The sequence below is a fragment of the Vigna angularis genome, chromosome 1 (assembly GCF_016808095.1).
Source record: "Vigna angularis cultivar LongXiaoDou No.4 chromosome 1, ASM1680809v1, whole genome shotgun sequence".
Taxonomy (NCBI): domain Eukaryota; kingdom Viridiplantae; phylum Streptophyta; class Magnoliopsida; order Fabales; family Fabaceae; genus Vigna; species Vigna angularis.
This window is the reverse complement of record NC_068970.1, coordinates 9,516,455-9,532,851: the sequence shown is the minus strand read 5'-3', so window position 1 is coordinate 9,532,851 and position 16,397 is coordinate 9,516,455. Positions and strand designations below refer to the sequence as shown.

General features: G+C 34.0%; 3 protein-coding genes across 3 annotated transcripts; all 3 read right to left on the bottom strand.

Moving 5' to 3' along the window:
- Positions 1–1,476: 1,476 nt before the first annotated feature.
- LOC108330562 (uncharacterized) lies at positions 1,477–4,978 on the bottom strand. Its single transcript, XM_017565052.2, has 3 exons — positions 4,402–4,978; positions 2,145–2,400; positions 1,477–2,006 (listed from the first exon to the last, which is right to left on the bottom strand). Exons 1-3 carry the CDS (start codon positions 4,702–4,704, stop codon positions 1,627–1,629), a joined length of 939 nt encoding a protein of 312 aa, XP_017420541.1. The 5' UTR covers positions 4,705–4,978; the 3' UTR covers positions 1,477–1,626.
- Positions 4,979–7,534: 2,556 nt separating this feature from the next.
- On the bottom strand, positions 7,535–10,902 carry LOC108332133 (uncharacterized). The gene is made up of 4 exons (XM_017567278.2): positions 9,691–10,902; positions 9,306–9,524; positions 8,683–8,774; positions 7,535–8,465 (listed from the first exon to the last, which is right to left on the bottom strand). The coding sequence occupies exons 1-4, from the start codon at positions 10,783–10,785 to the stop codon at positions 7,766–7,768; spliced, it is 2,106 nt and encodes a 701-aa protein (XP_017422767.1). The 5' UTR covers positions 10,786–10,902; the 3' UTR covers positions 7,535–7,765.
- Positions 10,903–13,181: 2,279 nt separating this feature from the next.
- LOC108340209 (glucan endo-1,3-beta-glucosidase 8) lies at positions 13,182–15,160 on the bottom strand. The gene is made up of 2 exons (XM_017577424.2): positions 14,685–15,160; positions 13,182–14,422 (listed from the first exon to the last, which is right to left on the bottom strand). The coding sequence occupies exons 1-2, from the start codon at positions 15,032–15,034 to the stop codon at positions 13,309–13,311; spliced, it is 1,464 nt and encodes a 487-aa protein (XP_017432913.1). The 5' UTR covers positions 15,035–15,160; the 3' UTR covers positions 13,182–13,308.
- Between the last annotated feature and the right edge of the window lie 1,237 nt (positions 15,161–16,397).

The following is a 16,397-nucleotide window of genomic DNA, read 5'->3' as shown; positions in this document are numbered from 1 at the left end:
AAATAAATTAATGTCGTCAAAATGGTTTGAATCCCGTGAGCCAACCCGGCTCACCACGGATTTGAGTCGGGTTGGATTGAAAAAAATACAAAATTTTTGATGCGAGCCAATTTTAACCCAGCTCACACGGATATAACCCATGATGGGTCGGGTTGACTCACCAACCCACCTATTTTTTTTAATTAAATCAAATTAATTAAATTAATTATTCAAATCCTATTTTTTTATTGAAATCAAATTAACTTATCAAAATTTTATGCTTGATAACTTAGAATATATATAACAATATATTTCTTTTGTTTTATTTTCTTTTATATTAATTGGTTTAATTACCAGTGTTTTAATTTGATCGATCAAAGTAACATATTATAAGAATTTCATGGAAGAAGAAGGTGAAAAAAAAGTTAGTTAAGTGAGTCAATGAGCCAACCCATTTAACCTACCAACCCGTGATGAGTCGGATTCAAAATTCTTTTGGCTCGTTAATAAATGAGTTGGGTTGACTCACTAAATAACTAACTCATAGTGAATCGGATCGAACCGGACAGCATTAAAATAAATAGAGATCATCCCATTGGCGTGCATATTTGGAAATAAGGGTAAAATATATTGATGCTAAACTAGTAGAATGAGAATATAATAATATTTAGAGAAAAAGAAAGATAAAAGGGAGAGAAAAGATTCAAAAAAGGAAGAAAAGTCTGTAATAACATAATTAGTGAAAAGTAGTACTTGCAAAAGGAAAAAGAAAAAGTTATTAATTTCCTTCATAAAATACATTAAAAAATAAATTATGAACTTTTGATTGATAACTTTCGTCTGAGCAAGTCTGTTGACCATACAATATTTATTTTATTTGTATAATTATTATATGGTAACAAATTAAAAAATGTTTTATTCATATATTGAGTAGTTTTAAATAAAAATAAACTTCATATATCCGGATCCAGATAAAATAGTCAAAACATAAGATCGGAGATGATTTTATTATAAATAAATATAACTATGGAAATCGAAGTCCCTAATATTCATAGTTTTCAGAATAAAACATAAATAAATTAAACTTCACTAGCATTTAAATATAAAGGTGTTGGATCAAAAGATGATGCGAGAACAAGTGGAACCATTGAAATTGAAAAGAAAATAAGCAGCATTGGAAAGTGACTCCGAAACTACCCATTCTTGCCAACTCCACTCGATGTCAAAGCTTGACTTGACTGAGTTCCAAGAATGTCTGAACACCTTCTGATCTCAAATTTTAACAAATATTTGATCATTCGGTTGACCTCCCACCAACTTAGTATTGGTATGATCATTTTAACCCATACCACTCATCGGAGGGGATGAAATCTTAAGCCAACAAAGATAATAGATAAAACAATAAGACCAAGGAAGATCAAAAACAAAAAATAAACTGATAAAATACTTCTGCTGCCCACCAAAGATAAAATTAGACAAAACTTACTCAAAGTCAAATTAACTAAAGCCGCTCCAATGTTTATTTTGCATTTGCAAATGAACAAAGAGCATATGCTCATATCTATGATATAGAAAGATAGCAAAATGGAAAGGACCAAAGGAAAATTAAACACCAAAAGAGAAGATACAATAACTTTGACCATCTGTTTACCGCACTGGCTGCTGATTGTAGTGAGCTTTCTCTTTTTTCTTGGCTGCAGCCAGCTTTGCACTCCTTGCAGCAGCCTCATTGGCTGCAGCACGTGCGGCAGCATCCATCTCCTTGCTTGATTTCTTCTTCTTCATTGAAGCAACTTTCTTAAGCCTCTCTTTAACATCAATTGCAGAATTATCCTCAGTCTTCTCTGTTTCAGCAGTTTCAGAAGTAGTATTTCCAGCCTCCACACCATCAGGCTGCTCTTGTGTTTCTTTCTGCTCCTTCGAAGATTTGTCCTTCTTCTTTTTCTTTTTAGCATTTTTACTTTCCCCAGTAGCATTCTCCTTCTTTTCCAGAGAACCATTGATATCCTCTTCTTTCTTCTCAGCACCTAAATTATTTGAAGGCCAGAAAAAATTCCAAATATGGAGGATTAAGTTAACTACATAGTTTCAGTTGAGATAACTAATATATTTAAGAATATTTCACTTTCTATACGTGAATACAATTAAAAACGCATTAATTTTACCTTGGGAATCATCCTGGCTAGAGGGTTCCTTTGAAGAGTATCCTAGCTCAGCCAAAACAGCTTCAAGTTCTTCAAGCCCCTTTTTCTTCAATTCCTTCTTTGAAAGTTGCCTTTCAGCTTCCTTTGTAACCACTGGAGGTTCAGCAGGCTTCTGAGGAACAGGTTCGACTTCTTCTGGCACATCTAAGTCATTTTCATGTTCCTCCTCAGCATCATCATCAGCATCATCGAGACCTTCTGACTCACTCTCACTTTCCTGATTTCAAGTATTCAACAAGTATACTCAGTTAATGGATACGTAACCAACGAAACCATCAGGAGAGATAGTATTGAGAGAATTAACATGTTAGACAATTTTATTTAGTTCCTTATTTCCAGACATAGCCAATGAATGATTACTTGTTAAGACAGCAAAACAATTTGAAGCAACAACCTTGCCTAAGGTCCAAAGCTCGACCACTGTTGGCATAAAATGTTCATCTTTATACGTTGTCCCTCTTTTTTGCAGTAGCTTAGTTCATCATTAGACATTTACATTATTTAAATATTGTTTCCTTCTGAAAAAGAAAAATACGAGAAGACTGTTCCTACAGTTTTGGGGATGATTATTTAATACTAATATCACGATCCTAATATTTTTTAGGCAGAAAAAAAAACATCAAAAAGTACAAAAAACTTTGTTGCTGTAACAGTGTAATATCTTTATTGATCTGCTGATTTAGTTATAGTTGTGCAACAGTTCTTAACACTTTTCCATGTATCTGATCTTGTGTTTAGCTGCTGTACATATGATTTATGCAACACAAGATCACACCCATAGGATAAAGTGGTTCCTTATACTTCCTCGTGTGTCTGTTCTTGCTTTAAGCTACCGTATATATGATTTGTGATAACAACTTCATATTTAGCATTTTGTATACGTGCAATTAACAGCTTAGTCTTTGCTAATCTGATTTAATGATGCAGTGGTTCTACATACTTCCTATGTGTCTGATTTTGTGCTTAATTGCTCTATATATGATTTATGTTAATGGTTTCAGGATGTGGAGTCTTGTTTACTTCCAAGATTAGGTCTTTAATTGCAAGTAAACAAGATCAAATCCTGAAACCATTAACATATATCATATAAACCGCAGTTAAACACAACCATAGAAAATGGGGAAGTATATAGAACCAGTGCACTGATAAATGAAATCAGCAAAGACATAGACTAAACTGTTAATTGCAAGTAAACAAAACCCCAATCATGAAGTTGTTAAAACAAATCATATAGAGCAGCTAAAAAAAGATCATACACGTGGGCAATTAGAAAGAACTGCAGTGCCATTATAATCAAATCAGCAACTTGGCAAAGGCTAGGCCGTTAATTGAAGGTAAACAAAATGTCAAATCATGAAATTGTTAACATAAATCACAAAGAAGACTATCCAAATATTATGACTAAGCCAGACAACTAAAACAAGAATCGGAAAACCAAATTATGAAATTATCTACAGAACTCAACAAATATAAGACAACTTGGTAATAATTGATGATGACTATCGAGAAGCTAGACAACTGGAATAAGATTTGGATAATCATCATAAACATAAACAATACAAATAGAACAGTAAACAATTTGAAAGCTACACAGCTTTCCAGCAATTCAGTCAACAGTCAACAACTTCCATGAAAAGCTTTCTCCCCCAATATAAAAAGCCACCCAATACCAAAAACCCTATGTAATCCAAGTCCAAATAAAAATAACAGAGAAATACAAAGACCCTGATGAAACACCTAGCCCTCCCCTTTGCCACAATCATGGTTAAAAAAATATTTCAACTCAGATTAATCTTTATATCAATGTGTGTGTATAAGCATCACTCAACTATCTATATCTAAATAGCTCTATTTATATAGATAGATAGATAAACACAAATTTTGGTGTAGCAGTTGTCCAAGCAACTCAACCAATACAGGTAAAACACAAACAATCCGTGCCATGAACTAAAGGATTCACAAAGCATGGAGCTATTGGGATATATATAACTTAAAATCCACTAAAAAATAATCATCAACATTATTTTAAAAAATGAATAACTAATTGCAATCAATCTACAAGTAGTCCTTGCAACTAAACCAATCCACAACCAGGTTAAAGACAAACAACATCAATCCAAACAAAAACATTCGGTAAACCTCAGCAACAAACAATAAAAAACATAAATTATAAAAAATAATTTAAACGATAAGGGAAGAGCAGGGCAGGAATTAAAACCTCAGCAACTGCGTCGTTTTGAGCTACCGTCTCGGAAGCAGGCGGAGCGGCCCAACCGGATTCAGGAGGAGCGGTGGTAGCGTAATAGTCGTCATCATCCTCGTCGTCGACATCGGCCCAGGATTTAGAAGTAAGCGGCGCGGGAGCCCAGAAAACATCCTTCTTCTGAGGGTCCTCGACCTTGGACGGGCCCTGCTCCTTGTCGGGCTTCTTCTTCTTTTTCTTCAAGCTGCCTAGCGCCGCGAAGACGTTGGTGCTGTTTATGACAGGCGCATCATCTTTCTTGCTTCCTCCACCTGCCATTCCCAATCCAAGTCACAATAAATGTCGGAGCAAGATCGGAAACAGAAAAATGAAGAGCCGAAAATTCTAGGGTTTTGCGGCGGTGTGATCTGAGATTAATGAAAAGAAAACGGAGGGTTTTGGAGTGGGGAAGAAAGAGGATAACGCAGAAGGTGAAACAGTGAGTTGAGGAGGTGGGAGGCGGGGATCAACAACAAACTAGATGATGATGATTTATCTAGGACTGGGACTGTTTACATAGGATTACCATTACCACTTTCATGCATACATCCACATACATATCTTTGGGATTTTATAGCCCTGATTCTATGTGCGTGTTTTTTCGGGTGCGGTAGGGTCCGTGTGGATGTGGTACACTGCTTCTAATGGTCACACGTGTTGTCAACCTTTGACAATGAATCATCGCATGATCAACACACGTTTCCTAAATATCTTTTCTGATAAATTTAAAATCTTTTTAAAATAAAGTATTATGAATATCTGATTTTTTGTAAAAAAAAACATATAAAAGTAGTTTTTATGTCAAACTATTCAATTTTTTTTCTTTTATTTTCTAATTTGTTAAATTGAAAACTTGTCTCAAGGGTTGTTTTTAGAAATTTTAGGGAAACCTGGTTTAACAGATAAGAAGTTGTTGGACTCTGAACTTAGATAATATTATTGAATTAATATTTTAGTTTCTTATTTCTTTGAATCATATATATGATCATCATATGTCTACTGTTTCTTTTCAGTGCCATCAATTACAGGGTATTAAATTTTGTGAGTGTATTCACAAAATATAAATAATAAGATAAAAAATCACCAATGACAGTGATAAAGGTTGAACAAAAGCAAGTTATAATATTTGTAATTTGATTAGTTAATAGATATCAGCTATTTATTTTTGTATTTATCTTATGTTTAAATATTTTGATTATACTACATCAATATCTGTATTGAAGTTCAATTTTTCGATTACATTTTTAAAATTATTTCATGCTTTGCATCAATATTTAAATTTAAATTGGATTTAGAAAATACAGATTAAAATTATTTATTTCTGTAGATAGAGGATAAAAAGTAGTTAAAAATATAAAATATACAAATGTAACAAAAAAAAGTTCATGAACTAATTATTTCCATAAATTTTAAAACAAATGTTAAACGATAAATTAATAAAAAATAATAACAGTTTATGATTCTAAATTTTGATTCTCAATTACATTAAGACACGTAAAAGACATATAATGTGTCTAATTAATGGTTTTAATTTTTCTGTTTATGACTTGGAGGAGGTGGTGCCAAATTTATCTCAAGGTTACTAGTTTGGATTTAAACGTCAAATAATTTTGGTTTTATGATATTAGTTAACCAATATAATTAAGAATAAAACTTATTATTATTATAGTGGTTAGTAAATAAATTGAATTAGGAGTAGAAAAAATAAAATAAAATTTTATGACATTATTATTATTATTATTGATCGTATAATATTTTCTTAAAGCTATTTAAAATATACATTAAAAATGGAAAATAAGTTAAAATAAAATTGATAAATTTATAAGAAATTTTAGAGAGATATTTAAGACCGTTCTATCTTTTAGTTATTTACAAAAATAACTAAAAATACATTATAAAATAAAAATATTTATATTATATGACAATGACAAATAAGTTTATCTTAAAATGTTATCATTTACGTATTTGATGAATATTAATATTTTATTTATTTATTTCAAAGGTACTTTTGCTGCAGAAATATATTTATAATTTTGGTATAAATATTTTTTAATATTTTTTATTTATTTCAAAGGTATATCTTAAAAAGTAATATTTTTTAATTATATTTATTTAGTTTTTTAATATCAAAATTTAACATATATCAATATAATATTGAAGTAGATTTTAAGAAGAGACTATTTTTTAAGAATGTTAAAGTATTATTTTTGTACATGATATGAAAAATGTTGCTATACAAAAACATATGTCTATTTAGGAATTGTTCGTATGATCAGAAAGTCATTAAAAACAATATTTATCATAGATAAGCTATTTGCAAAAAATACAACTTCAATCAAATTCATTAAAGCATGTCATAATTTAAAAGAATATTACTAAATATATTTACTATACAAATAAAATTTACTATATTATTAATTATTAATTATAATTTAGATTTTCTTAAAATGATTAAATTTTCATTAAATTTTTAAGACTGCATACTTTTTTTTACAAGTCACTTTATTTGAACATCATTAAGAACATGGTTTGATGATCATAAAAGAAACCACATGCTCGTTGTTTTAACATTCCAAAATCATTTCTCTTCTCTTCTTTCTCTTGCTTTAACATTGTGAGTAGTTCTCTTTAAATTTAAAGAAAAAGGAGTTGTAATTTCTTCCATTAGTAAAAATTTATATTTTGTCTATTATAGTAATTTTTTCTCATTTTTTTTATATTTTAATTGTGAATACTTAGTCTCGTACCCAACACACTCAGTGGACTAATATGTTAGAATTTGAAGCTTCATTAGAAGCCGTGAAACCATCGTACGGCAAGTAAGACAGTTGTTGATAGTTTATTTCCAATTTAACCAGGTTTATTGTTTTGTTGAGAGACAAGCATAATTGTCTATGGGAAGTTACAAGTGACAGCAAAAACTAGAGAAAGAAAAGAGGAACAAAAAAAGAAGTCATACAGGGGAAATAACTTAGAGATTGTAGTGTTTACGGTGTTGTACTCTTTCGGTGTCCTATGTGATTTAGCATCTCTATAACAATTGGTTTTGTATCATATTACTTTAAAAAATATCTAAATTTTAGCATTTGAAAAATATATATGTATAACAAACAATAATCAAGCTATATGACCTGTTCAATCCTTTTGTAAATACATTAAGTCCATTATCTCATCTCAGCCACACTGAAATACAATGAAATAAAAATAATAATAATAATAATTATTATTATAATAATACCTGAGCATTTGAAAACATTCTTATCCGATGAGGGAAGAAGCACTTCCCGTTCATCGATTTGAATGAACTTTTTGAAGTTAAATGGGAAATGAACTCAGAAATTCATGATGAAGCAGAATTATCAAAAGTCGTTCCAACATGCTGAATGACAAATCCGTAGATCTTTCTCTTCAATTTCTCAATCTTCTCTGTAAGTGAGTCATCCCCTTTGGAAACCACACGGTCCAGCCATGCATTCACACGCTTCAAGTGCGACAAAACAACAGCAATGGAACCACCGTCCAGGGGCAATGTTTTTTTCCCATCAGCTGTACACTCTCCAAACACTTTAAATCCTGCATCAAGGGACTCCTCAACAAACCGTAGAAACCACATCTGCATTTCAGATAGCAAATTTGCACCAAGCTCTACTGTCTCTTTCATTCCACTACCTCTTGTCCACACACTAGCACTCAGACGGGATGGTGGTGATGAAGGAACCATCATATGGCTCTTAGCTGCACCAAGAGAGTGTCGTTTTGATAAGCTTTTCTGCAATGTTGATGGTGGATCAGCGGCGGTGCCAGTAAGAAGGGATACTATCTGTAGATCAGTGGCCAAGGCAGCTTCGACCCAGAGAGTGAGGGACTTTGACTGTTCTGTCGAAATGCTGTTGCCTTCAGGTGTCTCTGAATAATATCTGTTGCCAACGGCTTCAGCCATCGCAGTTGATTTCAGAACATCATCGTAGATAGTGAAAAATCTGTCTATGGTTGGCAAAGGATTTCTAGCCTGGCACACTGAGCACAGGTCTGAAAACATGCTGACATGTCGAAGGAACAAACACAAATACATCATTCATGTTAGCCATTACAGAGGAAGCCAAAATATGTGAAAAGAAAGATATGAATTGAAACCCTTGAAAAGAAAATGGAATTTTCATTGTAGGTTTAAATATTGAAACTTCCGATACAATTCAAAAGAGTAGAATATTTTAGGCTCTTTCCAGTAGAAAATTAAGGTAAAAGTCAAATTGTTACCTTAAACTTCTTATAATACATTCAGTAGCATTGGCCTCCTCTAATGCTTCCGCAGCAGCAGCAGAGGCAAGAACCTTTCTTTGCATTGCTTCCTGCATTGGGTTGATAAAAAGGGACTTGGAGTTATTAAATCAAATCAACGGAGTCCTTTCATAAAAAAAAATGAAAATTTACTGACTCTGTTCTAGCCCCTTCGTTTCACCAGAATGATATATACCTATCTATTCTTTTGGCTTGTTTTTGTTGGATTAAAATCTCCTATTGTTCTAAAAATTGCGGTGCTAACACTTGTGGAACAACTCATGGTATGCGAAAAGCATAATTACATATATTAGCATGTGAAAAAGCCCTCGTAAACTCACTGTCACCACACTGCATTTTACTTTAGATGGGTGCAAAATCTGTTACTTCTTGTGACAAAATTTAGTTGCAGTTACCTAGATATCTTCAAGACTGTTATCTAATTAGTAATTAAGAGTAATCAGTTCAACAGAGTGTTAGCTGGTTACCAATGGAAGCTCAGAACTGCGACAGAAGCACTAGAGTTTTCTCCTTATTATGTTTAACTCTAGCTTATATCAAATGATAACGATAAAGGAGTAGTAAATTGTTAAAACCCATACCTTTCCGAGTCTTGCAAGGTTCCCAGACACAGCATCAAATGGAACACTTCCATCGGTCCATTTCTTTTCATGAACGGTGATACCCATAGCTGCAAAATTGGATTTCTCTTCAAGGACACAACTCTGAGGAGATAAAGCTTTAGTTTTCTCATTGCTAGAAGAATAATTGCTACCCGGTTTTTGACAACTCACGTCACTCAAACGTCTTGACATCGCCGCCTGCAAAATTGTATCAGCATTAGGGCCAAACCAAACATATACCAAGTAAGGTGCATTGCATTGTTTCTAAAACAAGAAAAACAATTGAAATTCGTCACTTCATGCTCGATCACCGGCGGTTACGCTCTACACTTTTATACTTTTGGTTCATCTCTATTTCATTTACCTGAGTACGCAAAATTGCCTGCGCGTCAACCTTGTTCTTAGAACCACCCTTCTCTTTGTGTTCAGTTTCAACAGGCGTGGCCGGGGGTTGCTCATCCCAATTCTTCCTCGCACTCTTGGACCCAACCAGCGCATCGGAGACCTTCGAGATCCCCGCGACAATGGTGGCCATCTTCTTCTTTGCGGCGGAGTCCACCACCACCGGCGATACCTTGAGCCCGCCGGACAACCTCCTACCAGGAGAAAGCGACGCCCTCCGCGGACTAGGTGACGGCTGCTTCCTCCCGTTCGGAGAAGCCTGCCGGTACCTCGACGGCACAATAATAGCCGGCTCCCGGGACACCTTCCGATTATCCTCACGCGCCGAAACGAGGCTGGGAACCACGCACTTGGACGGCACGGGAGACGCCGACCTCTTCCCTTTACCAGCGGGAGAGGGATCCCGCTCCGCCGCAACAACGATCTTGTTCCTGGACGCAGAATGCGACCTCTTGGCAGTGGCCGGGGAGGAGAATCTCTGCGGAGGCAAGTTGTCGCGAGGCGCGAGAGGCTCTCGGGAGACGCGTTCTTTGTCTTTAGGTTTCTGTTCTTTGGGTTTAAGTTCTTCAGGGCTGGGGCTAGGGTTAGGATTTCGAGGTTGGGTGGGGTCGGTGTTGGATAGGTAGAGGGAGAGTGGGTCGAGGTCGGAGTCAGGGAGGGGTTGGATGAGAAAGTGACGCGTGGAAGGGGAGATGCGAGCAACAAGGGGCTCGGGGGTGCCTAGGAAGGGGTGGCGGCCGGCGAGGGGGCGAATGGCGGAGACAGAGGGGAGGGGAGAATCGAATTGGAAACGGTCGACGTGGACGAACTGACCGAGCTGGAGGCGGTTGGAGAGGATGAGATCGGTGTCGGGGTGGGAGAGGAGGACGTAGGTGGAGTTGAGGGAGTCGGAGAGGTTGAGGTAGAAGCCCTGGTTGGACCAGAGGTCGGAGCCTGCGAGGGCGGGGACGATTCCGATAACCTGGAGGAGCGGAGAACGGTGGTCGCCGGTGACGCGGGTGTTGGTGTTCATGGCTTGCAGCATTTTGAGGAGAATGCCTGGGGTGAGGGAAGCCATTGCTATTGCTGTTGCTTGCTCTCTTGCTCTGTGACTGATTCAGATGAAGCCGTTACAAAGAGGTTTTGTATGCGCTCTATGATCTCTCTTTGAATTCAAATATTTGTCCCGTTACTCGTGATTCTCTTCTCTACTTACTATTATCACGCCATTTATTTATTTATTTTAATTAGCCTGCACTACCCCACACGCCTATTCACGTTTCAACGTTTATTTCACTTTTCGAAATTATTTTCTCTATTTTTTTTATCTGCTTTCCTTTTTAAATTATAATAAAAATAAAGGAGCAGTGTAAGATTGAACTTAGAGGATGGTTGGTGCAAATTGAATCTAAAACTGTTTCGGCTAATATGCTTGCTTATTCAAGCAGGCCCAACAACTACTTTAAAGATTTTCACAGCTTTTAATTATCTATATTCTTCTTAAGAGTTTATACTTTACAAATAATTCTCTGTAATAACATCAAATTTTTAGTTGCAAAGTTTTGTATTAAAATTGTGTTATGTTATCTTACATGGATAATGCATATTTTAAAATAAATATATCTTGTTATGAATTTTTCAATAAGTTTTTACGTTTTTAGGTGTCAAATTCTATCCATTTCATTTCTATATTTGTTTAAATTGGGATAATTCTCATTGAATCTTATTTTTGTTGTCAATTTTATTAAAGAAGCTCTTCGGGAAATATTTTTGGAGTGATGTAATTTGAGTGTGTTAGATAAACGAGAAATTCAACACAAATATAAAATAAATATCAAATTTTAATATAATCATTAAAAAAGTATCTAAACCAACTTGCATTTTCTATAAATAAACATAAAATGAAATATAAGAATTTGAGATTCCAATAAACCTGAAATAAATGAAGATATAAATCATCATCATTATTATGATCACATAGTTAATAAAAATTATATTAACATCTTGATTTTTATATACAAACAATTATAATGTCATATATTTAACATGTGAAAACCCTCTTTAATCATTCTAACTTTAATCAACAAACATTTTTAGGAATATAAGAATCAAAGTCTTATTGAACAGAGATGAGAAAAGTAACATATGAGAAAAAAATTAATAATTTTATTATTAAGGTTTTTAATTGAAAAGTGACCTAAATCTCAATAATGTCTTATTAATGTTGTCCTTTTTAAAAAATATTTAAAACATGGATTGATTTACCACATTGAGTTGAAAGTAAAACAATTATATTATTTTAAAATTAAAATCCTATCTTACATGATTTGAAAAATAAATAAACTAAACATTCATATTAACATCACAAACTTCTATTTTTCATTTCTTTATTAGAATTTTATAAAGAAGAAAAAAACATATGCAAAAATCATACTCGTTTAGAGATACTTGACATATTCCTACTAAGAAGTCTCTGTTTTTTTTTTCATTCTTTCTTTCTCTTATTTTATATTTCAGGTTTCATATAACAAGGGTGGAAATGTGACTTAATATTCATAAATTCTAATTATTTATTAGATCCAGAGATTTTTTTCTTTTAATGTTAATTCATCTTTACTTAAAGTCACTCCTTTATTTATTTAAATAAGTTTGATTATATTTACTAATATTTTTTTATTAACAATACTAAATATTACTATATTCTTTCATTAATAGTCTTATCATTGGACACTAACTTGAGTTCTAATGACTCTAGTATACATTTTTTTTCTTTATTCAAGTTAGATTTTTTTCTTTCTAACAACTCTGAAAAGATACTAAAAAAAACACAGATCAAACAAGTTGACACCATTTCATATGCTAGCCAAACTAGCAGAAATAGCATGTAACCGAGTAACATGATATGATCATGTTAGACAAATAAAGGCACAAATTTTAGAAACTAAGTCTCATCGCTATTGATTGTACCCTATGTTCGGAAATCCAACAAAAACGTTGGAAATTACATTTGTTTGCTGAAAGATATAAAAAAACAATTCAACTCCATTAGTTTAAAATTAAAAAAACTATGCCAACATGATATAAAACATGGTAGTAAAACTTGACTCTCTTTTTTAACTCAAAATTTACTTACACTTTTTACTGCATAAGTAGAAATTGGTTCAAATGTTCTTTCAAGTTAACATTTTTTATCATCCAACATAAATTTGTTCAAGCTGAAAGAGAGAGAGAGAGAGAGAGAGAGAGAGAGAGAGAGAGAGAGAGAGAGGTATTAGGGTGTGCAACTTTTATTAAAAGTTACTTTAACGAACCTTTTTAAAAGCAATTTTTCTTATTTTTTTTTATCAAATTGAAGTTCTTTAATTCCTTTAAAGTTTTTTTTTTTCGGTTAACCCCATTTCTCTTTTTGAGAAGAAAAATAAAATAAAATTGATCCAACACTAACTGCATACACCTGATAAAAAATCGTGTTTTTCTTTCTGATATAACCATAGTGATCTTACAACCAGATAAACAAATGCAACTTTTTCAAGAATATATATAGTAAAAAAACTGTAGGAGCACATTCTTCAAGTGCTCCTTGGTTTCTTCAGAGAGAAAACTATAGCAAAATTACAAATAAATATATGCTCAAAGCTTTCATCAGAATGATTGTGAGACTTCCATGCAGCAGTAAAGAAGAGGCATAAGAAATCATTATAGGGAACTGGCAACCCTTTTCTGATGGATCATCATCTGTTACTGTGGCTAAACCAGTGAAATCACAGTCCCAGTCCTTTTGGCTATTTACCTGATAATACATATTAAAGGCATAAGAAGCATTCCCAAGGAGAGTTAGAGTGTTACAAGAAGAACCATACCCCAAAGAAGTGCAATCTGATTGGCTACAAGCATAGTCAATGCTAGCAGCCAATAAGTGCAGATCCTTCACTTTTGGATCCAAAACACACCACCGTTTTTCCATGTATCTTACACCCTCCACAGGGACCAAACCCTTGTTCTCTTCAAGTCCTGCCAAGTCCAATTCATACTTTGGTTTTCCATCAAACTCAAAAATCCCCCAATGCCTCTCAAAGTTGCCAGGAAGAATACTTTTGGCATTCTCATCAATAAGGCTGAATAGATAAATGTCAATAATACCTTTCCTTTTAGGAGTACCATTTCCACTCAGTGTATGCTTAAGCAAACCCATGTTGAACCTTTTTGCATTCTGAACATTGGCATTCTTATCACCATCTGTTGGCCACCCAACTTCTCCAACTATAATATCCATGTCTGGAAACCCTGCCTTCTCTAAGGCCCAGAGAAGAGTGTCCAAATTTGCATCAAACACATTGGTGTAAACCGAATTACCATCTATAAGAGGCCTGTTATTTCCGTCAAAAAATGCAAAATCAAAAGGGAAATGATCATTTCCATAAAGACTTAGGAAAGGGTAGATATTGACAGTGAAAGGTGCATTGTTTGCATATAAGAATTGGACTATTTCAATGGTCTGGTCTCGTACTTCTGGCCTGAAGTCACCAGCTGATGGCACTTGGTTTGAGTCTGGGGAATAGTAAGCATCAGCATTGAAGGGAACAGTGACTTTGATTTGTGAACCAAAGCCCCAACTATTGAGTGCTGTTTGTATGTTCTTAAGAGCAGGCAGAGTTGTCTGTAGATAGGAGCCATTATATTCCTTAAGGAAAGGTTCATTACCCACTGCAATATACCTGCATCACAAGCATATGCAGAGTAGTGTTAAATTTTGATTCAAACATACACACAACAGAAACTCATATATTGAACACATAAAGAATGATGCAATATGATAAACAGAACAAAAGAAATGAAAGATGCCATGGAAGAATGCAGATATGGGAATGGATGAGTCAAATAGTAGAAACATTGGAGAGCAAGAAACTACCATGCGAGGAAAAGAAACAGAAAATAACGTGATCATGAATGCTGAATATACTCATAGGACTACTTAACTTGATGTTTAGTCCACCAGGGTACATGTAAGTAGTGACATTTTCATAAACCCAAGAATCTGCAACCTGAGGATTCTTACTCATATCCTCCAACATGTTGTTGGGTATTGCCAGCATTACTTCAATATCAGTCCCCATCAGAGCTGCCATAATCCACTCTTCAGCATCAAACAGCTTCAGTTTATCAACACCGTTTTCTTGAAGCATCTTGACCACCATGCTTGGTGGAAGCTTGTGAGTAGCCATGGTTCCCCAGTTGACTCCAACCCCTGAACCACACGAGACCATGGTTAAGAAGACAAGAAGAAACTCCACCAAGTACCAAACACATGGTGGTTTTTCTTGTGTCATTTTATGGTCTTGAAACTGGAAAAGATTCAAGAAAAGTGACAAAACAGAACCCAAACAAATGGGAGAAAAAGAAAGGGGAAGGTATGACTCTTGGCTGAGGAATTTATAGACTAAGAGAGGTTTCTTTGTGAGTGCGTGTGGTTGAGTGCCTTCACAGAGAAGGTAAAACAAGGACTAGATCCTGGAGTTTTTTACAATATCATAAAATGGAACAAAGATTCGTTCCTTAATTCAGTAATAATGCCAGCATGTGTTGCATTAGTGTTAAGCTCTTAGCTCATCATCATAATCATAATCATATAATAGTAAAAGACTAAAAGGGGTTTTCTTAAGGCCAATCAAGTGGCTCTCCTACCACCATGCATACGAAATCACACATCACAGGGCATTTGGGCCATTAGATAATTGAATCATCTATTTAGAGGGACAATAATATTCTATGAACAAAACCCAATCATTGATTACAAAATTCAATCATTAATTTGCTCTCCTAACCATTTTTCAAGTCTAGATTCTCCGTTGAATTTTTAGTGATCCTATGTTGAACATTAAAAATACATTTATATTAGTATATTAAAATTCTTTATAATATATTCTAAAATATTAAAATAAATGTCCATCATTATAGTTTGAAAACAGAGAAAAAGAACAACACAGAAAAACCTCAAAGAATCCGAATTCCAATTTTTTCCCCTTTGATTTCCTAAAATTGTCTAGAATTAATCATACTATATGCAATTCTCTTATCTCTACCCCACCAAATTACCAATGAATATAAAATAAAAAGCTAATCAACATGTGTTGGAAATTTTAGCCTTAAGAGAAGTGCATACATTCAAATGTCCATATTCTCAAACTATAAGAAATATAAAGAATCATTTAAACGGCCAAGTTCTGATGCTCTAAAGAAAAGGCAATGGTGTAGTATTCTCTTTTGCCATAAAGTTATATACAGAATACTCACACCACAGCTATTTTCTTATAATTCAGGAACTGATTATGTGCAGAATATTCACAGAGCTACTTTCCTATATAGTTTGGAAATATTCTAAGAGGTTCTCAATATTCTCTCTCGTTGATGCTCAAGTGACAAATCATAAAGCATGTGGTTTGGAACAGTTCAATATTCATTGATATAAAATGAAGTTTGATAAAAATAATAAGGAACAAAAATATGTTTAATAAGAACTGGACTTTAAGACTAATTCATCTCCACAAAATCGACATGTAAAGTAAAAACTCGTTTATCTATTATAAACTCGCCTTATCTCAGTTGACGTGGGATTCACGCCGATTTATATATATTTCAAGTATGAGATTAGACATGAATAAGTGGTCCAGTAATGGCTTGATAGCAGGTGAC

Bases quoted from the DNA above. Each gene is read 5' to 3' on its own strand.
- LOC108330562 (XM_017565052.2), bottom strand. From the start codon at position 4,704: ATGGCAGGTGGAGGAAGCAAGAAAGATGATGCGCCTGTCATAAACAGC. The intron at 2,401-4,401 runs GTTTTAATTCCT...ACTTGAAATCAG, and splicing joins AAAACGACGCAGTTGCTGAG to GAAAGTGAGAGTGAGTCAGA. The intron at 2,007-2,144 runs GTAAAATTAATG...CAAATAATTTAG, and splicing joins TAGCCAGGATGATTCCCAAG to GTGCTGAGAAGAAAGAAGAG.
- LOC108332133 (XM_017567278.2), bottom strand. From the start codon at position 10,785: ATGGCTTCCCTCACCCCAGGCATTCTCCTCAAAATGCTGCAAGCCATG. The intron at 9,525-9,690 runs GTAAATGAAATA...ACAATTTTGCAG, and splicing joins AGGCAATTTTGCGTACTCAG to GCGGCGATGTCAAGACGTTT. The intron at 8,775-9,305 runs GTATGGGTTTTA...AACCCAATGCAG, and splicing joins ACCTTGCAAGACTCGGAAAG to GAAGCAATGCAAAGAAAGGT.
- LOC108340209 (XM_017577424.2), bottom strand. From the start codon at position 15,034: ATGACACAAGAAAAACCACCATGTGTTTGGTACTTGGTGGAGTTTCTT. The intron at 14,423-14,684 runs GTTAAGTAGTCC...CTTGTGATGCAG, and splicing joins CCTGGTGGACTAAACATCAA to GTATATTGCAGTGGGTAATG.